Raw genomic sequence first — 24,938 nt, forward strand, 5'->3', positions numbered from 1 at the left:
TTATACACAGAGCAAACCAGGTTGATTTGATGTTTTTAAACTCATAAAAAGTTTTTAATTCAGAACCACACTGATGCTGTATGTGCTTATGGGATATCTAACCAGATCTGTGACTATATCAGAAAATTCCTGACAGAAAAATACATACTTGTTAGTGTCATATGCAGACACTGAAACAATGTCTGCTGTCTCCCGGGGGAGTGTAATTGGACTTTAGCTGCTCGTGTTATACATTAATGTTTTAGCTAAAGTGTTAGTTGCAATTCCAAGTTTTGCACAAAAAGTGCAGTTATTGATGAGGAAATTCTATCCATTAAAATTGACAGCAATATCCAATTAGATTTTGATAACATATTACTCTGATATGAAGGATAGCAACTATCTCTATATAAATAAATGCAAAGTTTTGCACTTCACAAAACTGCTGACATTTAGTTATTTGTGTGATGCATTAATTAGAAGAAAATTCATGAGAAAGCAGTATGGTATAGTTTCTCTGTGTAAGGTGTTGAGGTACAAAAATATGAAACTCCAGAATTGCACATTTACTCATTGTTTGTTTCTGCATCAGCTGATGTAATTTCCAGTTCTATACTGCAAGTATTCATTTTATTTGGGTATTGCTCAGTGGTGGATAATCTGTAATTTGGGTTTCCCATAGCCATATTTACACTGTTTTCCTTTAGTCCTGAAATGCTATCCTTATATCACAGTGGTCACAGTGTGTTTCAAATTCTAAAGTGTATAATATCTAATGGCTTCAAGGCATTTTAGACAAGATCATGTTGCAATTACGTTTCTTTTGTTAAAATAAACATTCATCACAAGTTAATTGGGATAAGTGTTTAATTCAATTAAATTTTTGGATCAATTTTAATCAGAAAGGTAAATCCATTAAAGTATCTCATGCTGTGTTCTGTATGAACTGTTCTTGCATAAGTAATTTTGCTGTCCATGTGCTGTAATTTCCTGTCACTGTTCTCACACTCTCTTGTGCTAGGTACCTGGAAAATAGATAGGTCTGTATAAAATCCAGTTGAATGTCTGTCTGGACAGTTTTGCTACATCTCCATCAAACAAGCACAATACATTACTCTCTGTTTTTCATCATTATTTTTTCATAGAAAATGCTTTAAATTTCCCAAAATGATGATGAGCACTGGTACACTGTGGAGACTAGAGATTATCACTATAATGTGGAGAGACCACATGGGAAATTGCTGTGACCACCGCATTGCAGTAAGTTGGGCCTATTGTTTAGTTATAGAGAGTGATTTTTATTTTATATGGCGTCAACCAATATCTCTGGTGCAAATATTTTTTGATAGAATTGTTGTTATTAACATGCCACAGAGAGAAATAAATTACCTTCACTCTTTTATTAGACCCATATCTTGGCATACTTTCTAAATGGCACTGGATTACCCAATACCACAATATCACTGACTCATATAGCAAAGGACCATTGGTTAATATAGAACTCACTCTACAAACTACTGCAGCATGCATTGTTGTCAGAACTAAAAGTCTAGTAATCTGCACACTGATGAAGTTTATTGTAATGGTAGCACTTGGTTTGGATGGTACACTTGAATTAATTTCAGTGGTGTTTTAGTTAACCCGAATCAAGAAGCACTGTTTTCAAGTGTAGGTTCTTGGTGGGGTTTCTGGGCCTTAGTTTTGAGATGAACTCAAATGTCTCACTTCAAATGTTTGAAACTAAGAACAATAAAAATTAACAAACACCACCAACATTTTAGTTCCAGGAAACATAGAGGAGCTGGATACTTCTCCTTTGTCCTTCATCATCCATGAAATCATTGTTTAGTATTTGTGGCTGTATTGTTTCTATACTTTGCCGAATGCTCTGTGTTCATCCTGTGATTCAAAGAAATGACAGTGTGTGTCATTTTAAAGAAATCGGTTCATACAAACATAATCTGTGTTCCTTAAAACTACCGACATGTTCTGTTCCATATTTTATGACATAGTATGGCAGTAGTGGCAGGAAAAATATAATTTGGTTGGACTGCTTATACTTCAGTTACACAAGATCCATCTTACAACTGGGATCCAAAAATTTCAGGAGTACACATTTACTCTATTGTCATTATTCAACTCATCGGGTCAACTTTTCCTCACTGTCCATGATGGCTCAGTGATAAAGAAGCAATCTTTAGTCATGGGTCTTCCCATCCTGATTGAAGTCTACTGTGGTTTCTGTAAATAGCTCTAGATGACTGCTGGGTGACTTGTTTAGCATAGCCTTCCCCATCCTTAACAAACTGAACCAGTGCTCTGTGTATTGATGTCACTGTTAATGAGAGGTTAAGCTCTGGTCTTTTCCTTACAAAGTAAGGTGATACTGTGGTTAAGGGACTGGATTGGCTTTTGTGAAGAGCTGTGTTAAAATCCCAAATCGATAATTCAAATTTGTGTTTTCTGTGCCTTCACTAAACCCAAATTCCAGGCTCGTTCCTTCTAAGGACACAGACAATTTTCATCCTAATGCTTTTACAGTCCAATCTTGCAGTCCATCTGAACAATTCAAAGCACTTCAATGTCGATGGAGTAAAAAGCACATTTTCAGCATGAAATTTCTTTGCCCATTTCTACTGTAATAGTGTTGCTAAAAGAGTGGTCTGTTGTTGGGATCATTGTACGGGTTGGTGAACATTAGAGACGTGTGAGGATGATGACAAGCACAGTTCATGCAATTGACTGGATTACAACCGTGTTGTATTGTGGGACAGTAGGAGGATGTATGATTGTTCAGGAGAATTGCCAAACATATTGGAGATGAAGCATCAGTATTGGTGTCTGTGATACAAAGACAGTGCACTTTCTTGTCGTGCTGTTTCGTGACAGTCGCAACATATGGATACACATATCACATGGGCAGCACATGAGTACTTATTCACCTATCACATGGTGACTCTGACACAAATTGGTTGGTATCAAGTGTCGTAGTAATGCACAGGACTAACTCTAGAGAGCCATAGCATATAATTATTGGTGTACCCTTTTTTTATTAGTTGAGGTTGCAGGACCAGAATTCACCCTTTTAATGTTACCCAACATGTGCTCCAGTTAGTTCATCAACTCACCAGGCCTTCAAAATCATCAGATCTCTCTAACAGTGAGTATGTGTGAGATGACATGTAGCCAATTCTACATTGCCTGTGACAGCCCTTAACCAGTTGCAACAAATGTGAAAGCAATGTGAAACACCATCTCTCCACATGACATCTGATACCTCTGTGATAGTCTGTATGCCTGATTGTGCAAGGCTGCATTGTAGCTAGAGGAGACTATACAAAATATTTAAGTTATTGTTAAAGACAATCTGTGCATAGGTGTACAGCCATGTGTTTATGATTGCAAACAACTAGTGACCTGCCCCCATATCAAAATGCCTGTAGTAATTCCCGACATGAGGCTCCACACCCAGACAGAAAAATACTGCAAGATACTTCAATTTATAGTATGTATAGATGTCCATAGTAAAATATGTGATTATAACATAATTAATGCTGGAACCTTACTCTGTGGTGTTAATTTTTCACTATCCCCTGGTCTAAGTTGATGAAACTCACCAGATATCCATTTAATTACAGGCAACATGCTGCAGAAGTTAGAAGGCAAATTGCATCATCATCTTACAGTCAGGATTCTAAGAATCAGAATCTCTTATCGCTCTCTTCGGTGAGTATATCTTTTAATATTAGTGTTTTAGCTACGATTGATGGTGTGCTATACTTTGGCTTCAGATTGCTCCTGTGTGTGTGTGTGTGTGTGTGTGTGTGTGTGTGTGTGTGTGTGAGAGAGAGAGAGAGAGAGAGAGAGAGAGAGAGAGAGAGAGAGAGAAGAGGCCATGTTTCTCACTGTTTTCATTTTCATATAAGCCTTATTTTATTTGATAACTTAGAATTATTATTTTTGTACTTTGTCAGCATTACCCTGCAGTTTCAACATCTATAGTTAATCACTCTCTGGTTGCTTTTGATCTGTCATTTATCTCTGAGACTGACTGGCCTGCCTGGAATCAAAATAATGCTTTAGTGTGTGGGCAGTAAATTGTCTGATACATGTTGTTTGTCACATAGACACACTGATTTATTTGTTTTGTCTCTGAACTTCAAACAAATGAATGATGTACAGATGTTTTTTGAATTTTGTGATTATGCAATGCAATTAAGTATTACATGTTGTGTGGAACAAATTTTGATTCCACACAACATTTGGTGACCCTAAGTTTCCGAATCATGTGCCATAAAGATTGCATAACACACAGACAAATTGAATCTCATGCAGAAATGATAAAATATGTCTAATGTAAAATTTTGCATCAACTGTGTTGCGCAGGACTACTTGTGAACAACTTACTGTATCGCACAATCTGTGCCTACCACAATTAACATATAGTCGTGCAAGCACTGCCTTATCAATGGTAAAACATGTTCCTTAGTCTGATTGCAGTAAAAGCCGTGCTCTTCTGGTCAGGTAATCCTATATTGCGGTTCACCCAACTTCAGAGCCAATTTGTCTTGGGCCACGTCACCTCGGACAAAACTAAATTCATTTATGTGGTCCCTGCGCTTAGCAAATAAAAGGCTATGGAAGTACAAGGTATCCTAGCTTCACTGACAAGCACTGAAAAGTTTACCTCTCAAACATGTGCTTATAATGTGCTTGTTGCAGTCAGAAGCCAAACGACTTGGTAAATTGCTTTGCACTGAAGAACTCAATAACTGCACACTATCTCAGCTACTTTGTCCTTTTTGCACACTGGCAGGGACTGCAGTTAACAACAATATTCTATGGAATATGTGGCTGTTATCTTGCCTGCAGATGCACAGGCAATACAGTTTGCACTGGTAACCTCAATGATCTCGCTCAAACACCTGACCGAATAGTCAGATGTATGTCTCTCCCAATGCATCAACCATCTCTGTCAGGACAGACAGTTCTTTGGAAGCATTGTAAGCACAAGTAACTGAACTAGTTAAGTAAGGTGCAGCTCTACAAATATGGCACTCCTCACAAGCATCATGATGGTGACACTCTTTCAGCAAAAACAAGCATTTCACCCACCAGGCTGTCAGTATCACAGAAGATTTGTAGCTGCAGGTCAGCCGTGTTGACCACCCTGTGACAGGGAAAATGCCTCTGGAAATGAGTAGTAGCAGTGGCCGATTTCAGTCTGGGCAGCTGTCATCTGCTCGTAACAGAGCACTTTACTAAGCTATAATTCCTCATTGGTACAGGTGTAGGAACTTCGGTTTACTCTTCTTCTCATCTTGCAGAGTGAAATACCAAAGGCAATCATCTGCATGCTGCCAGTGGACATTCCAAGACCTATGCCCTTGCCATTTTACATCTAAACTACAATTTTCAATATGGATTCATACGAAGATACATTGTCACAGACCTGCTGTACCCAGCTGTTGGAGCAGATTTCTTATTAGTTTACAGCATCCCCCCACATCTTCACCATCAATGGATGCTTGACTGTGTCACACAGTTGTCAAATCATTGACACCTTGTGCCATGCCAATAACCCTGTTGGTGAAACTTCCTGGCAGATGAAAACTGCATGCCGGACCGAGACCCGAACTCGGGACATTGCCTGCGAAAGGCAAAGGTCCCGAGTTCGAGTCTCGGTCTGGCACACAGTTTTAATCTGCCAGAAAGTTTCATTTCAGTGCACACTCTGCTGCAGAGTGAAAATCTCATTCTGGAACCCTGTTGGTATGAAAGTGACTGCTGGTGATTTACATTTAATGACTTGCTTTGTTAATTACCTGCATTTATCCATCCATTGCCTGCTCCAGCACTGGTAAAAATTCAACGGTATGTAACATTGTCACCATACGGGAACCACCAGCCCATTCGTGGCCACCTCATCTGCCTCCAAAGTCAAAATTGCAAAGCAAGAGTGCTATTTCATGTTAGTGCAAGGGATCTATTGCCCTTTAGACAGTAGCTGGGCCTTGCTACTCCATATTGTCACCAATAGGTAGCACCCTTGCGGTGACTTGTTAAATTAATATCAGAATGATACCTGATTGCTACCTTGTGTCACATACAGAAGACTTTGCTGTGCTCATTCTTGGCAAGAAAGTTTTCTCCATAATTGATCTCATCTGTGCCTTTTATCATACATCCACTGCCCCAGAAGGTATTCCCAAAACTACTGTTTGCAAACCATTCAGATTGTGCAGTGCCATACCATTCAGACTTTCTGGCACTTCGTAGGTGAAATAACTAGAGACTTAGAGTTCTGATATGTCTAAGTTGATGATGTGTTTGTAATGTGTTGTCCATAAAAGCAGAACATCTACCACACCTACAGCAAATGTTCAATAGACTAGGAGAATATGGCTTAGTAATTAACCCATCAAAATGTGTCTTTGGAGTCACAGAAGTAAAGTTTTTACAGTACCTTATCAACACACAAGTAATGCTGATGCTGCAGGACAGTGGATGCTATTTCTCTGTTTCCATAGTTCACTCAAATATGCGAATTACACTGTTTCTTGGGCTTGACAGATTTTTAGTGCTGTTTTGTGTGCAGTTCTTCATTGTTGGCAGCACTTATCAATGAATTCCTAGAAGTTTCACTTAAACTTGGAGACATGATGCACCAGACTAAAGAAAAGGAAGCATCCTTTGCAAGAGTGACAGTTGACATTGTAGAGGCTGCATTATTAGGTCATTCTCTCCCTGAAGCACCTCTCACAATTATGATGGATGCATCAACAACTGCCACTGGAGCTGTATTACAACATTTACAACATAACTGGCAACCCATGGCTTTATTCAGTAAAAAATAAAATAAAATAAAATAAAAATGAATAAAATCCTTTACAAGCAGATTGGCCAGTATTTGACTGTGAGCTCTGTGCTGCATGCCGCATTCAGAGTCCGTAAGCCACTTGTGTTTGCCTTCTATCAGAAGCCAGGTGAGGCATCACCATGCCATTTGACTTAACCGCACAATTTACTGTGGAATGGACCAGCTGATGCCGTTGCATGGGAACTTGACTTTGTAGAACTTACCAATACCCAGGAAGGAGAAAACAAACTAAAAACATTCCTCAAAACATTGTCAGGCTACAGCTCTTGATATAGTCAGAAACCGTATTTTAAAATATCACTGTACTGTGATGTATCAATCTCACAAGCATGACCCTTCATTACAGCAGATTTGTGCCAGCAGGTAATTTCCTCTCTCATCCAGTAGTAAGGGCTACTCTGTGTATAGTGAAAAAGGCAGTTGTTTGGCCAAATGTCAAGAAGGATTACAAGGAATTTGTCCACCAGTGCAATACCTTTCACCACAAAAAAATAACTAGACACATTACAGCTCCACTTGATACTATCAACCCAACCAGTCAACAATTTGAACATGTCCACATTGTCAATGTTTGACCTTTACCACCATGAGGAAGATATCAATACTGCCTGACTGTGATTGACTGTTTCTTTCTTTGGTATGAAGCCTATCGAATTAAAGATGCAACAGCAGCAATTACCTCCTTTTGTAAGTGGATTGTATGCTTTGGCGTATCCCTCTGCATCACTATCAATCAGGGAAATCAGTTTGAATCATATATTTTTAAAGCACTTTCAGCATTGTGTGGCATCAACCAAATTCACACCTGTGCCTACCACTCAGATACAAATGGTCTTGGGGAATTGCTGCATCAACAATTAAAGGCCTCACTTAGATGCAACACCACATGGATTGATGGCATCCCTATTTTGTACTGGGCCTCCCAAATGGCTTTCAAAGATGACTCATTTCTCTGCAGAGGGTTCATCAAACTACCTTCAGATTATTTCTCTGCTGGTCCACTCTCGAACTGCGCATGAAAAAAAAACAAACGCACAAGTTTTTCCATGCGAGAACTGATTTCTCTTATTTTATTATGATTCTCATTTCTTCCTCTGTAGGTGGGCACATTCAGAGGAGAATGTTGGTGATTCTTCTGACTGTTCTGCTAATAAAACACAGTATTTGGTTCACCTTCTCGCGTAACATTTTCTGTGTGATCCTTCCAATTTAATCTGTTCATAATTGCAATCCCTAGCTATTGAGTTTAATTTGTGGAATTTATTGTGTAACCAAAATTTAATGGATTTCTGTTAGTACTTATGTGACTGACCACACACTTTTCTTTATATATAGTCAGTTGCCACTTTTCCCACCATAAAGATATCTTGTCTAAATCATTTTTCAATTTATTCTGATCCTCTGATGACATTACCAGACAGTAAATGACACCATCATCTGCAAACAATCAAGGAGGGCTGCTCAGATTGTCTCCTAAATCATTTATGTAGCTTAGGAACAACAGAGGACCTGTAACACTTCTTTGGGGAACACCAGATATCACTTCTATTTTACCTCATGACTTTCCCTCGTTTACTACAAACTGTTGCCTTTCTGACAGGAAATTGTGAATCCAGTCACACAGCTGGGACAACATTCCATAGGCATACAGTTTGATTGATGTTTTGTGTGAGGAATGGTGTCAAAAGGTTTGTGGAAATCTAGAAATAAGTAATCAGTTTGAGATCCCCTGTTGATAGTACTCATTATTTCGTGCATATAAAGAACTAGTTGTGTTTCACAAGAACAATATTTCTTGAATCCATGCTGACTATGTGTAGATGGACTGTATTCTTCGAGGTAGTTCATAATGTTTGATATGCAGTAGAATGTTATAAACTGTGTTCAGTGTCAGAGATGTGGGTCTGTAATTCATCGGATTACTCCTATTACCCTTCTTGAGTACTGGTGTGACCTGTGCAACTTTCCAGTCTTTGGGTACAGATTTTTCAGCTAGCAACTGACTGCTAAGTATGGCACTGTTATATCAGCATACTCTGAAAGTAAACTAATTGGTATACAGTTTGTGCTGGGAGATTTGCATTATTAAGTGATTCAAGTTGCTTCACTGTGCCAAGAAAAATCAATTTCTAAGTTTCTCAGGCTGATAGCTGTTCTTGATTTGAATTCTGGAATATTTACTTTGTCTTCGTTGGCAAAGGAACTTTGGAAAACTGTGTTTAGTAACCCCACTTCATTGACACTTGGATTTGTAACATTACCATTGTTATTGTGCAGTGAAGATATTGATTATGCATTGCTGCTGGTGTATGTTACATATGACCAGAATCTCTTCAGATTCTCCTGCAGATTAAAAAAAATGGCTCTGAGCACTATGGGACTTACTTTCTGAGGTCATCAGTCTCTTGCAGATTCAAATAATATTATTGAAACTTCAGACTTTGCTATATGCTTACAGATTCACATATTTGTCTGGCTGTTTGAAAAGAATATTCTAACCAGCAACCAACTGTTCTCTATGACCTACAGTCCTGCAAACATGTTTTCGTATGACGTAATGCCATTTGAGAATGCTGTACGATGGCCCACATACGGTATTGGCACTACTATAGAACATTCAATGTTGACATCAGTGGCTCTTCCATCACATTACCTGTCAACAGACTTAAGCCAGCCTTTAACCCAACTAAGAGTCTCACCAATTCAGGACCATCAGGTAACATCGACATGCTACCTATTGTAGGCGCCCCGGTGGTCCCGGTCACCTACGGTGGACTGGATGACCGAGCGGTGACCTCTCCAGTTGTCAGGATGCTAGGAAATGGCTGTAGAAGCGTCAGAAATTCCAAAGAAACATTATTAATTCAGAACACCTTTATTCCTGCCGAGTACCATGTGGCTTGGCGATGACACCAGATCCAGGCTGTGCAGTCTTGCTAGCGCAGCGCAGCATGCCGTGACGTAGCAGATTAATGCCCTTACTTTGGGCGCGCATGGCTGGCGGCACCTGGCTGGGCGGCGGCTCGGCTGCGGGCAGCAAGCTACTGCGCGTAGAGGCTTGGGTTGGAGTCCTGGTGATGTCGGCACGAGAGGCATTTTCGTAGTGTGGAGTGTACTCTATCCCACCCCGTCTTCTTCCCTGTTCCTCCTGGTGGCTTGTCCGCGGTGGACGGGCAGAACGGGCCGCAGTCCCCCAGCGTCGTTGGCTCACCCGGTTGTGATGGCGGATGCACAGGGCGTAGGCCCCGCACGATCTCGACGACGGCTCACTGATGTGGTCAACATTGGTGGCGAGCGAGTCTGCCGCAATGTCTGGTAATTCTGGGTTGATGATGGACAGCGGCAGCAGAGAGGACTAGAGCTGGTACTGTCCCCTCACGTCTGCTGCTGGATGGGCCGCCCTTACTGCAACATTTCCTTAATTAAGATTAACATGTCTATCACCGAGCTGAGTGCTATGCAGTGACCCAGTACACATCTAACTGCAAGTCTAACTGCGAGTGCGAGTGCCTTGTTGCTATCAAAGCTGGCGTATTTAAAGGAACCACGAGCGACGTCCTGACATCATGCTCTTTTGTAATGATTGCATTCGTTCCACTTATACTGCTGATTCATCTGTCTTACTCGCCCCTTAGGTGTTCTTGCGACAGAGTTACATGTTGTTGCGGCATACTTACGCGAAGTTGTGAAATGCAGTACAGCTGACGCTATACCTCTGTCTTGCACTCTACGAAAGTCTCCGTCTAACACAAACCCGCGTGCTAAGCAATTCTCTCTCGCTTGCTGTGTGTAACCAGGCCATTGCCCCTGCGTGACGACACATTCCGAAATGTGCAATCCTTCTACCTCTTGGCTAATGTACTGCCTCTGGCCCTCGGCTTAGGCAATGAAACTTTGACAATATTCCACGTTTCCAACTCTTCACTATTCTGCGACACTACACTATATCCACCTATATGTACCTGGTCTTGTGCCTTCACAATCTGTATCTTCGACTAAACCTCCAATCTCAACTCATTCTGGGTGCCACCTCTGCTTCAACCGCAAATATCGTTGAAACTTGGGGATGAGGGGGAGCTGACTTAGTAAGTTGTATGATACATTTTGTCTCTGAACTTCCAACAAATGAATGAGATATAGTGTGTCTTTGCAGTTAATGATTACACGGTGTAATTAACTATAGTTTGTGTTGAATAAATAGTATTTTCCCATTACAATCCTAAAGACAGGAACGTCTTTCACACTATGTGCTTGTGGATCATGTGAACTCACTCTGTGTATTTTTGTATTTGCACTGTTTGTATGTTTGTGAGGTGGAGGTAGGAAATCAGCATGACATTGTTCTAAACATGTTTGGGAATCTGTCTGGCAACCTTACCATGGCTGCCCAGTTTATCATCCAGCAGTAATTAATCCAGCATTCAGATTTTACCCAGATCTGGCCAGTTTCCCTGCCCCTCCTTTTATGTCTCTGCTAATTTAGCTTGTCACTGTGTTAGCTAGGCATTTTCCTGCAGTTAAACTACCATTTATTGTTCCCCAAAGTCTATTTATCAGATTTTTTTCTCTTTGTTTATAAGGTTATGTTTGATTTTTATATGTGCAACATTTGATAACTGTTGTTCACCAAAAGTACTCTGTTGCAGAAGTAGTTGACAACACTGAAACCTCGCCTTTCCTCCATGACAGTCTAGGAAGGATGGCATGTGAATATAGAAAATTGAGCACACTGAAACACCTGTTATAAGATACATTACAGTGCCCTCTGTATGCCGTTTCCTAACACATGTACATCAGAAGAAACTGTGATTATAAATGTAGTTAATAAGGAATAATCAGAGAACCCAGTAGCCTTGTTTTTTGGGAATAGATTCTTCTACATTATCTTCTGTAGGATTCATGTTGTTGTTGGTGGTGGTGGTGGTGGTGGTGCGTGTGTGTGTGGGGGAGAGAGAGAGAGAGAGAGAGAGAGAGAGAGAGAGAGAGAGAGAGAGAGAGAGAGAGAGAGAGAGCACATGCACGTTTATTAATCCTGTAAGACCATGAAACAATTATGGATATTAACTGAGTGCATATTTTTTAAATATTCAATATTTATTTACAGGCATCCTTGTACGACGTTGTGGAGCCAATGGATTATGAAGAATTTGTTCAGTTAAATCAAATGCTTTTGGAACGGGATCCATTGCACCATGTCCTGGACTTTCCAGAAAATGATATTGAGGTGGTAGTAATACCTCGAAAAATTAGGACAGTGGATCCTGTAGTACCTGAGGAGCCTTCGTAAGCTACACACCATATTATCATATCTTTCAAGAGTAACTGTAAAATGTACTTATATGTGTGATGAAAGTATTATGAAAAGGATAGATTGCTTCTCACCATATAGAGGAGATGTGAAATTGCAGATAGGCACACCAAAAAGACTGCTAAATATGTGAGCTTTCAGCCAAAATGCCTTTTTTGAAAGTAAATCGAAAATGCATGCGCATGTGTGTGTGTGCCGCCCCCCCCCCCCCCCCCCCTTACACTCCCGCACACACACACACACACACACACACACACACACGACCTCTGTCTCTGGCCACTGAGTCCAGACTGTGACTGTGCATGGTGGGAGAAGAAATCTGGAGGGGGAGGGTTGGTCGGGATGGTAAGGGGAAAAGATAGGAGTGTAGGGGTGGGAGAAAAGATAGGAGTGTAGGGGTGGGGGACAGTAAAGTGCTTCTTGTGGGACCATGCAGGGACGTGGTTGTGACAGGGTAGGCAGTTAGGTACAGCTGGTCAGTTGTGAGGTTAGACATGGGATGGGGAGCCGAGAAGGAGAGAAATAGAAGAGGGGAGGGGGGAGAGAGAGAGAGAGAGAGAGAGAGAGAGAGAGAGAGAGAGAGAGAGACTGTGGGTGTGTTGGTGGAACAGAATGCTGTGTAGTGCTGGACAGGGAGCAGGGAAGGGGGTAGGTGGGTGAAGGACAGGGACTGACAAAGGATGAGGCCAGACGGGTTACAGGGATGTAGGATATATTGCAGAGCAAGTTCCCACCTGCATAGTGCAGAAAAGCTGGCATGGGTAGGAAGGATTCAGATGGCATAGGCTGTTAAACAGTCATTGAAGTGAAGAATGTTGTTTTGGGCAGCACACTCAATGACTGGGTGGTCCCGCCATCTTTTGTCCCCAGTATGTCGGTAGCCATTCATGCCAACAGGCAGCTTATCAGTTGTAACGATGTAGAATGCAGGACAGTGGTTGCAGCTTAGCTTATTGATCACATGCCTAGTTTTACATTTATCCCTGCCTTTGATGGGATGAGTGATGCTGGTGACCGAACTGGAGTAGGTGGTGGTGGTGGTCGTTGTCGTCGTCGTGGTGGGACAGGTCTTGCATCAAGGTCTATGACAGGGCTATGATCAGTGAGACAAGGGGTTGCGAGCAGGGGTGGAGTAGGGATGAATGAGGATATTGTGTAGGTTTGGTGGGCAATGGAATACCACTGTAGGAGGGGTGGGAGGATAGTGGGTAGGACATTTCTCATTTCAGGTCACAGGAAGAGGTAGTTGAAACTCTGGTGAAGAACGTGATCCAGTTGATCCAGTTCTGGGTGGTACTAAGACACAAGGGGAGTACTACTTTGCAGCCAGATGGTGCAACTCTGGGAGATAGTGGGTGATGGGAAAGATAAGGCACGGGAAATCTGTTTGTGTACAAGGTTGGGAGGGTAATTTCGGTCTGTGAAGGCCTCAGCAAGACCTTTGGTATATTTGAAGAGGGACTGCTCGTCACTGCAGACATGGCAACCATGGGTAGCTTTGCTGTGCAGAAGGGGTTTCTTGGTATGGAATGGGCAGCAGCTGTTGAAATGGAAATATTTACTGGTGGTTGATAGGTCTGATATGGATGGAGGCACTGATGTATCTATCTTTCAGGTGGAGGGCAACATCAAGGAAGGTGGCTTGTTGGTTTGAGGAGGACCAAGTGAAATGAATGGGGGGAGTAGGTGTTGAGGGTCTGGGAGAATGTCGATGGGGTGTCCTCACCTGTGATCCAGATCATGAAGATATCACCAATAATTCTAAACCGTGTGAAGGGTTTGGGATTGTGAGCGCTTCGGAAGGATTCCTCTAGATTGCTTATGAATAGTTACTATAGAATGGTGCCATGTGGGAGCCCATTGCTGTACCACAGATTTGTTTATAGGTGATACATTTAAAAGATGAAGTAATTGTGGGTGAAATGTAGTTGGTGATGGTGAACAGGAAAGAGGTTGTAGGTTTGGAATCAGGCAGGCATTGGAAAGGGTTGTGTTCAATAGCAGCAAGGCCATAGGCATTAGGGATGTTAGTGTGCAGGGAGGTGGTGTTAATGATGATGGGCAGGGTGCCATGTGGTAAAGGAACAAGAACTATGGAGAGTTGGTGGCCTCCTCAAATCCTTCGGCTCATCCCAGAACTATTCCCCTGAGTGTCTCTCCTCACCCCACCCACTCCCTACACTCTTGCTTTCTACATGCTTCCTAAAGTCCATAAACACAACCACTTAGAAGGTCCCTTTGTGGCTAGTTACTGTGCCTCCCCAGAATCTCTGCTCTCATAGGCCACCACCTTCAGCCTATTACCCATAACCTACCCTCCTACATAAAAGACACCAACCATTCCTCCACTGACTATCCACAGTTCCTGTTACTTTGCCACATAGTGCCCCCCTCATCACTATTGAGGCCATCTTCCTTTACATTAACATCCCTAATGCCCATGCCCATGCTGCTATGGAACACCCCCTTTCCCAGTTCCCTACTGAATCCGAACCTACAACCTCTTTCCCAGTCTCCACGACCAATTATATAGCCGTCCACAATTACTTCATCTGTGAAGGCATCACCTATAAACAAATCCATGGTAATGGTAATGGACACCCACATGGCACCATCCTATACCAACCTATTCATGAGCCATCTAGAGGAATCTTTCCAAACCAATCAGATTCCCAAACCCCTCACGTGGTTCAGATTTGTTGATGACATCTTTATGGTCTGGGTCATGAGTGAGAACACCTTATGCACATTCCTCAAGAACCTCAACACTTTCTCCCCCATTCACTTCACCTGGTCCTCCTCAACCCAACAAGCCACCTTCCTCAATGTTGACCTCCATATTAAAGATGGCTGCACCAGTAACCTCTGTTGATATCAAACCTACTAACCACCAGCAATACCCCCACTTCAACAGGTGCCACCCATTCCATGCCTAGAAGTACTTTCCATGCAGCCTAGCCACTCACAGCTGTTGCATCTGTAGTGATGAGCAGTCCTTTTCCAAATATACCAAAGGTCTCACTGAGGTCTTCACATACTAGAATTACCCTCCCAGACTTATACAGAAACAGATCTTCCATGCCCTCTCTCTCCAGTCACCCACCACCTCCTAGAGGCCTGCTGTCCAGTCACAAAGGAGTACTACTCTTGTGACTCAGTACCATCCAGGACTGGAGAAACTGAATCACATTCTCCCCTAGGGTTTTGACTGCCTCTCACTGTGCCCTGAAATGAGGAATATCCTTCCTACTATCCTTCCCATCCCTCCCACAGTGGTATTCCGCTGCCCACCAAACCTAAGCAAGATCCTTGCTCATCCCTGCTCCACCCCTGTTCCCATCCCCTTGCCTCACTGACCATATGCCTGTAATAGACTTAGATGAAAGACCTGTACCATACCTCCTCCCACAGCCTCGACCTATTTCAGTTCAGAGGTGTCACCTATCCCATCAAAGGCAAGAATACTAGTCATGCGATGTATAAGCTAAGCTGCAACCACTGTGCTGCATTCTATGTGGGCCTGACAACCAACAAACTGCATGTCCCCATGAGTGACCACTGACGAACTGTGGCCAAAAGACAGCTGGACCACTCAGTCACTGAGTGTGCTGCCTGAAACAACATTCTTCACTTCAGTGACTGCTTCACAGCCTATGCCCTCTGAATCCTTCCTGCCAATGCCAGCTTTTCTGAAATACACAGGTGCTAACTTTCTCTGCAATATATCCCACATTTCTGTAACCTGTCTGACCTCAACCTTTGTCAGTCCCTGTCTTTCACCCATCTACCCCCTTCCCTGCTTCCTGGCAGCATTACACAGCCTTCTGTTCCACCAACACACCCACAGTCTCCCCCCCCCCTTTTGCCCCCTCCTCTACATATCTCCTTTTCAGCTCTGTCCCCCACCCCCTATCTAACCTCCCAACTGCACTTAACTGGGCTACTCTGTCACCACCATGTCCCTGCTTGGTCCCACAAGCAGCACTTAACCATCCCCCACCCTTACCCTGCAACCCCTCTCCCTCCCCGCCCCGGCCTATCGCCACCACCCAGACTGCTTCCCCCATCATGCACTCTTGCTCACACTCTGACCTCAGTAACATGAGACAGTGGTCATGTGTGTGTGAGTTGTGCTTGCATTAATGTATGTGTGTCTTGTCTGTTTTCAAAAAAGGCATTTTGGCCTAAAGATCACATGTTTAGCAGTCTTTTTGGTGTGCCTGTCTGCAACGCAACATCTCGTCTGTATGCTGTATTCTTTTCATAATATTGTCCTATTCAATCCTGAATTTTTTGTACTATGACTAAGTTAATATTTGTGAAAAATCTGTGTGTCTGCCATACCAGCCTAGAATTTTTTCTGTTATTAAATGGGACTAAAATTGTAACAATATCTTTTGTTATACACAGCTGGCAATGAAAATACTCATATGAACATGATTTATATGGCATTATAACACATTTAACCAAGTGTAAAACTATGGTTTATCCTAAAATTGGTCTATAAAATTTGTTAATTATATTCAAAGGAATATTATACGTCTGACCTAGCATTGCATTCGACAGTTTCAACAGCAATAATAAAAAATTAATCGTGTATTAGTTACTGTGTTTATGTGAATCTGTAGTAATGGTTGGGGTGTGTGTCGGGGCTTGTCCTGATGGAAGTAAACCTCCTCGTTTCTCAGATATATGTGTTTCAGGCTGAACAATATCCTTCAATGTGTCTGGTAGTGAAGTTTAATACTACCTATTTATTTGTAATTTTTGCTACCAGTCACTTTTATTTGTTTTATGTTTAATCTAACATAATAATTATCCCACAGAGTCACAGTTCACAGTTCACAAACATAGCCATTACAACCAAAAATAATTAATACTGCCTGTTGATCGTTCTACACTTGGAGAAACTGACTCTTATTTAAACAGTTATTGAGTGATGTTCATTAGGGTGAATATTTGGTTAGTGTTGAAAAGATGCAACTCCAGTCTAGGGAAAAGATTTATGAAGACACGGGGCCTTTGTTATCTTCAGAATATGAGTAACCATACCCAAGTTCAGCAGTCTGCTTCTTAATCATTTTAGTAATAAATCTAACTCTTCTTTTGTATTCATTTGGGTTAAACCTTGCAAAGGTAATACATTATCACAGATAGTAATTCAGTTTTATTGGTTTCTAATGAAAGTTTGCGTCTGATGTACCTGAAGCACTGATGTACATAGCCCTTAAAATTTAAAAGCTATTGAGAGATCAAATGTGATGTATCACAGAGGAATGTGTTCTGTACAGAGGTTCATGCTATGTCTAGTGAGGGTTCTGGAATTTATCAAATTTCATGGCAGCTATGTGAATGATGATATCCGTATTTGTCAGAAGCCAAATAGAAATCGGTGTCCAGCCACTATGATTGAGGTATTACATGATTTCCATTGAACACATTATGTTATTGGTTATGTAGTGGCCTGGGTTGATACCTCATCTACTTTTGAGATAACAGTGTGTTGAGTGTGGTGGAGCGAGCCAGTCGGTGCACTAGGCACTAATGATAAAACATTAGTTGAACAATAATGTATTAATTTAAAGTTTAATTATCATGTATCCTTCTCCATGGCACTGCCCAAGCCAGTGGCAGTGCGGCACGTGGCCTCGGAATGTAGTGATGCTATCTCAGCAATCTTCATAGATTACTTCCCTGGCAGCATCTATACACGTAAATCCATTGTTGGCTGGGTGGTTGGTCTTGGTGGCAGCTGGCATAGTCCATACAGCAAGTGTTGCTGCCTGGGACAATGACTGCGTATTACCAGAGCACACTCGTGGACATCAAAGGGGTGTGCTCGGGTAATCTCTCAATACCTATGCATGGTGTGGAGATAAGCAACAGCATAGCCCTTCCACCAAGGAATGCCAGGGATGTCAAAGCCTGGTTACAGGTACTTGTCAGGAGCAGCAGCAGTTAGTGCGCCCCCCAGAATTATGTGACAGGCGGACAGTGTGCCAAACACCATGAGTTAGGCACAGCAAACTGGAGGTGGTTGCGAGGCCAGCAGCTCACAGCAACTGAGTACATCAGACCACACAGGTAGCAGTTTTGAAGAAGGAAGTCTTCTTGGCGAATGGTGGCAGCACATCGCAGGTTCAGCCTCCTAGCTGGTGTAATGCAATGTAATTTAAGGGAAAGCCCAGAAGCCTCAGTATTTATTGTTACTTGGCTGAGACATTGATTTTATGGCTGGCTGATGATTAAATTTGGCCTACTTTCCCTGGCTCATCAACAGTTTTTACCATCCCTCTGTTTCACCAGAATGGCATTCAGGGCTTCAGCTTGTTGCTTTTCCACCATATCAACAGACTGATAGGTGTTCTTGTGAAACTTTTACTCTCTCTTCTGAAATAGCTGTGCTGTTAGAATGACATTATGTCTTCTACTTGCTGAGGTCATATTGCTGAGTATACAATTGAGGCCTCTTGGCCATGGGAGGTGAGGCAATGTGTTCTAGATTTGCCCTGCTGTTTGCAATGTTGGCTTTCTACCTGTTTGTCATTATGACAGGGGGCATTGGCCTAACTTGCATTGGCTTGATAGGACTTTGAGAAAATTTTACATTTTCCCATAATATGCTTCTGCTGTGTAACATTTCCATCACCTTTAAAAATTTGCCCCAAAATTTTCTTAGTTTGCCTCTGAAACATGTATGTTGCATAGATGATTACAACTGTACAATGTTCTCATATTGAAACATTTGAAAAGTTTATTCACAAGGTTTTTTGTTCTGTTCTTAATCCTATATTGTCTCTGTTTAGTCCTTATTCTCTAATAAAAATTTACAATCAACTTTTTTTATTCCTTATTACTATTATTTATTTCTCATGTTTGGCAAGGTATGGTGGTTTTTAAACCACTTTTCGCTACATCATGTGGAACTTTGTCTTTGACCCAAAAGTTTCCCTTACGTTTTCTCAACACACACAACCTGAGACTATGCTTACACAACTGCTATTCGTAGTACTACCACATACAACATACTGGTCAACATAGCTGGTTATCTCTTGTATTCTACAGTTACTTATAGACTGTATATACCTTGCAATGTGATGCTTTTTTGTACCTTTTCTTTTTACAACAAATTTCCTTGTGCTCTTCAGCACTTTGTGTGCATTGACTCTTAGTGATGCCGGGCGCAGTTTGGGTGGTTCTGCTTTCATGACTATACTTTCGTGATAATGTAACACTTACATCTGTCTCCTTAGGCTGAAACACTATCTCTCTGAATTTGACTATGCTTTTAAGAACAATTACACATTATCTTTTCTTTCCTTCATTCCCTATAATGTTGCAAGTATCATCAAATGTACTGTGATCATCAGGCACATGTTCCTGAGTGGATTTGGTCTTGTCGACTCAATATGTAATGTTGCAAGCATTTTTCCTTCTCTGCTTCTTCCTCCTCTCTTCCTTTGGAGAAAGTGGTGCCAATCTAAGTGGTGACAAATCTGCATCCTTCAGAAATAAATGTGTCTGTACTAGTTCACTGTCCAGAACATTCACAACAGAACTAATATTGCCATTCCCCATAGTATGTACCTTGAAATCATTGTCTGCACGATGCAAAAGTTAGTGGCACATGTACTTCCTTGAAAGCCGTTTGCAGACCCCACAGCCTCCAAATAAGGACCATTATCACCAAATGGCATAGATACTACTGCACCTAAATCAATACCACTCATGTTGCTAAGCTTATACTCATTTGCTTCCATACAGCACACACTTACTTCATCTTTAACTGTGGATACTTCACACTCCACAGTGTCATAAGATATTCAAGCTGATACTTTTATATTAATGTATGTTGCTTTGCATCAACAACTTTTGATTCCTGACACCTGTTCGCATAGTGTAGTCTCGGACGATTACTTTTCAACTGTAATTTATGTCTCTTCTCAATGACAGCTTGTTTTGACAGTGGACTAACCATTTTCCTCCCACCAACCATTTCATTTTTTCCTCTTACTAATCTACTTCCTCTTTCTTTATGATTGTTTTTTTCCCTCTAAAGCTGCATTACATGTATTCACTATTTGTAGCATACGCTAGTACTCATGAGTTGCTGTGCTCTCCTTAAATGAGTTACTGAAGCTGATAAAATTATCAGTGTTTCCCCCCAGGGTTTTCATCTGTGGAATCAACAATGACATTGTTGACCTACTAACAATTATACAAAACCCAACAAAAGAGAACAGCCCAAAATAACAATGCAGACACATAGATACACTACAGTCAAAGACTTCTTACAACTTAACATCCCCCACCATGGCTACTCATGAATATCACTAACCCATACATAAATACAATGAGTGATGATCCTTGGTTGCTCCAGAAGACAGTCCCGTGGGCAACAGTTCAAATTGGTGCATACAACAATGAAACAAATTGGCTTTTACAACCGATCATGACCCAATGCGACTGAACAGTGCTGCACCTAGCGCCCAAACCGAACAAGTGTCACACGTAGCTGCAACAAGTTTCATACGTAGCTGGTACTGTTGTAATCCAAGGCAATTCAGGGCCTTATAAATTACAAAATTTGCATCTCACTGGTGTTAAATACATTTCCCTGGTATTTCCTATAAACAATGACAACTCTACAGGTTCCTACAGTTTAACAAATGACACTCTGAGAGTAGAATTAATCAGTACGATTTGACATGGCCACAAACAATAACACAATTGGAAAGGCCATCAGGAAAATGCTCATTCACCGCACTGCATTGCGTTAGGATAGCTGTCCAGATAGTGATGACAATGGTGCTGTAGACGTGGTTCTGCTATGATGGTGGCAGACTACATGAACTCTCCTGACACCAATTTTAAGTGCCTGGGTTGAGACCACTACTGTTGTTGGAATGACAGATACTGTTGTTGGGATGACGAAGTGCAGTGTGTGGTGGAGTAGGCTTGTTGGCAGACTTATCAATAATGATACAACATTAGTGGAACACGGATTTATTACTTTAAAGTTTACAATCATGATTCTTTTGTGTGGTGGTGCCCAGGCCAGTGGCAGTGCAGTACATGATCTCCGAATGTGCTGACACTGCCTCAGCAATCTTCTGAAGGTGTTGCCCTAACAATGTACATTCACATAAACATGGTGTCAGGTGGGTGGCGGCCGCGGTGGTGTCGCGGTTCTAGGCGCGCAGTCCGGAACCGTGCGACTGCTACGGTCGCAGGTTAGAATCCTGCCTCGGGCATGGATGTGTGTGATGTCCTTAGGTTAGTTAGGTTTAAGTAGTTCTAAGTTCTAGGGGACTGATGACCACAGCAGTTGAGTCCCATAGTGCTCAGAGCCATTTCAGGTGGGTGGCTTGTCTCACTAATGGCTGCAGTAGTCCATGCAGCAGGCATCGCTGCCCCAGACAGTGAGTGCATATCTTCAGAGCACTCTCATCGACATTGAAGGGGTGTGCATGGGTCTCAGCAGCTCTGCATGGTGTGGAGGAGGACAACAGCATAGCTCTTCCACCTAGGAAGGCTGGGGATGTCAATGTGTGCTTACAGTTACTAGTCAGGGGCAGCAGTGGTTAGCACTCCTCCCAGATTCTGTAACAAGGGGCATTGTGCCAAACACTATTAATTCTGCTCAGCATGCTGGAGGTAGATGTCTCCCAAGTCTTCTCATCAGTGATTGAGAGGTCAGCAGCTCACAGCGACATAGTACATCAGATCACACAGGTGGCAGTTTTCAAAGCAGAAGACATTTTGGTGAATGGTAGCAGTACATTGAAGGTTCGGCATCATCGCTGGTGTACTGAAACGTAATTGAAGGGAAGATGCAGAAGCTTGAGTATTTATTATTTCTCTGCTGAAGCAGTGAAGTTATGCTCAGCCAGCGATGACTGACATGGCCTACTTTTCGGGGCTCTTCAGCGGTCATCATAACCCCTCTGTATCAAAAGAATGACTTTCATAGCTTCAGCTTAGTACCTGTCTGCCATCATCAGGGCTGTATATATTCTTGTGAAACTTTTGCTCTCTCACGTGAAGTCAACCTGTGCTGTTAGAATGATATTACGTCATCTCCTCACAGAGTTCATGTTGCTGAGTTTACAAGTCAGACCTCTTGCTCGTGAGAGGTGCAACAATATCTTCGGAGTTTGCTCTGCTATTCACAGTCAGCTTTCTGTCTGTCTGTCGATCTGATTGTTACATGGGACATTGGCCTGGATTGTCCTGTCTAGAAAGAACTTTGAGAAAATTTTACATTTGCCCATAATATATTTCTGCCATGTAATAGTTGTTTTATTCTTTTAGCAATCCCATATTCACTACTTCGCCCGTTACATGTCCACTGGAGGTGTTCACAATGATCTGACAATTACTGGTATGCCAAATTGGTGAGAGGAAAGACTGTGTGAGAATGCAAGTTGTGTTGTGGTCCTTAAGAAACTGATTATCCCTTAATAGAACAGTATGTTTTTATTTAACAAATAACACTTTCCAGGTGTTGATGGTAGTAAATAGTTCAAAATGGTGCACTGAAATTGTGTATGCAGGTAACAAGATTGGTCTGAACTGTTGTGGACCATTATTTCTTATTTCCCCATCCAACAATGCTTCCAGATTTTGTCATAAATGAGAATGCTTTTGAAAAAATTCCTCTATTTTGTAATAACTCTGGAGAGTTTTTTTACTAGTTTTCAGGAGATAATTTTTCTGCCAAATTAAAATATCCCATTTTTTTTCTTCTCCGTTACTGTACAGTTTCAGCTGTGTAGCCATATTTAAAGTGTGTAGTACACTGGTGTGCAAAACTGAAGAACGAAAGAAACTTTCGCGTGACGTCACTGCCAAGTAGTGCAGCTCGATGAAACTTGGACCATATATAGAAAGAACTGCTATAGTATGGTATGGAAGATAACTGAAAGAAATACATAATGAGGATAACAGAAATGACACTTTTATTCAAAGACAGTCATTACACTGCAGTCACTGAGATGTATGATGGTCCTCTGAACATTACAAAAAGTGGGACAAGGTTCTTAATAGACTATGTGGTCACCATGGACAGCAGTGCATGCTCTGCAATGTGCTACAGGGTTGGCAAGGAATTCTTGTGGTAGGGTATACCCTTAAATGGCAAGAGGTGGGAACTCACAATGCACCCAGGAAGATTGTTGAATGTGATTGTTTTATTAATCAAGGTGTTACGGTGTGAGGAGGCATATTGTTGCATGTGAATACTGACCTCCAGATCTTTGAACGTGGTACACTCACTGATAAACATTACTGTGACACACTGCTCCTTCCCCATTTGCACCTTTTCAAGAGTGCATTCGGCCTGACTTAATTTTTATGGATGACAATGCATGATCGCATCAGACTACACTGCTGGAGGAGCTCTTGAAATGAGAGGATATTTGCATATGGACTGGCTTGCTTGTTCCCCAAATCGCATCCCATTGAGTGCATGTGCGATATGTTGGGGAGATGTATTGCAGCATGTCCATGTGTGCCAATGACCATTCAACAGTTGTCAACCACTTTGGTGGAGGAATGGAACTTCCTACACAAGAACTCCTTATCAACCTTGTGGCCAGCATGGGAGCACACTGCAGAGCATGCATTGCCACCCATGGTGATCACACTCCACATTAAGAATTGTGTCCCACCTTTTGTTATGTCCTACCATCATGAATGATAGTGCTTTGAGTTTATTTATTGTGTCTGAATAAAAGTATCATTTCTTTTTCTTACATAGCATATTTCTTTTACTTACCTACTGTACTATACTGTAACAGTTCTTTCTATGCATGGTTCAAGTTTCATCAAGCTATCTATGTTACTTGGCAGTGACACATCATGAAAAAGTTACTTTCATCCTTAAGTTTTGCACACCAGTGTATAACCCACCATACATGCATACATATTTAGGTCACAGCCAAAACGAGGTGTTCAAATGCAGTGGGGTGGCCAGAATTTGAAATAAACATAATAGCAAGTGCTTCTTGAACAGCTGTGGTACAACATGCCACTTGGAAGTATAAAACCATACTGATCATCTGCATAATGCTTCAGTTTACACCCAGTGCAGAGCAAGACTTCAATGTCCATCTGAGTGATTGTTTCCTTTGTATTTAATTCATAGTTTAACTTGAGAAATCATACTTACACCATATAGAAATAGAAGCTGTGTCCATAATGTGAGTTTGTAAGAAATTATTTGTTGCAATTCCTTTCATTTTTTAAATGATACAATTAAGCTCTTTGATTTAACATTGCCTGCTATGTGTTACTGTTTTATGAGTAATTTATTTCATTTTTAATTGCACCATTGTTACAATTTATAGTAAACAAAGCAAATTATTGATGTACCATTTTTCAGGGATGAGCTGTCACCGCACGTTCGTGACTGCGTTCGTTGCTACACATCTGATTACATTTTTGTGAAACATAACTATAGGCAGTATTCAAGCAGTTGTTCCATACGAGATCGTTGTGGTGAACGTTTGAGTGTTGTTCAAGGAATTCCACATCAAGAATTTGAAATTGACTATGAAGAACCAACTACTTCTAGTACTCCTGATGATGAAGTGTTCAGGGTAAAGTATGAGCTGACATCTTGAGTTGGTTAAGTCCTTTTGAATAATTAACTTTTCAGTTTAACCCAAAGCTTGCATACCTATCCAGTTCTACTAATGATGTGTGTATTTTTCATTGTCAGTTATAGTGGCTTTTTTTTTTTTTTTTGCAGCAAAAAGAGTCTTTTTT

At 41.6% G+C, this 24,938-nt stretch overlaps 1 protein-coding gene across 1 annotated transcript in view; it reads left to right on the top strand.

Annotated features, from left to right (window-relative positions):
* LOC126298468 (dedicator of cytokinesis protein 7) overlaps positions 1–24,938 on the top strand; it is a 241,019-nt gene that overhangs the window by 23,927 nt on the left and 192,154 nt on the right. The window contains exons 2-4 of the mRNA XM_049989801.1: positions 3,618–3,705; positions 11,964–12,142; positions 24,553–24,769. Of these exons, the coding sequence (XP_049845758.1) occupies positions 3,618–3,705; positions 11,964–12,142; positions 24,553–24,769 (484 nt within the window). The remainder of the gene's footprint in view (positions 1–3,617; positions 3,706–11,963; positions 12,143–24,552; positions 24,770–24,938) is intronic.

Source organism: Schistocerca gregaria, chromosome X (genome assembly GCF_023897955.1).
Source record: "Schistocerca gregaria isolate iqSchGreg1 chromosome X, iqSchGreg1.2, whole genome shotgun sequence".
Taxonomy (NCBI): Eukaryota; Metazoa; Arthropoda; class Insecta; order Orthoptera; family Acrididae; genus Schistocerca; species Schistocerca gregaria.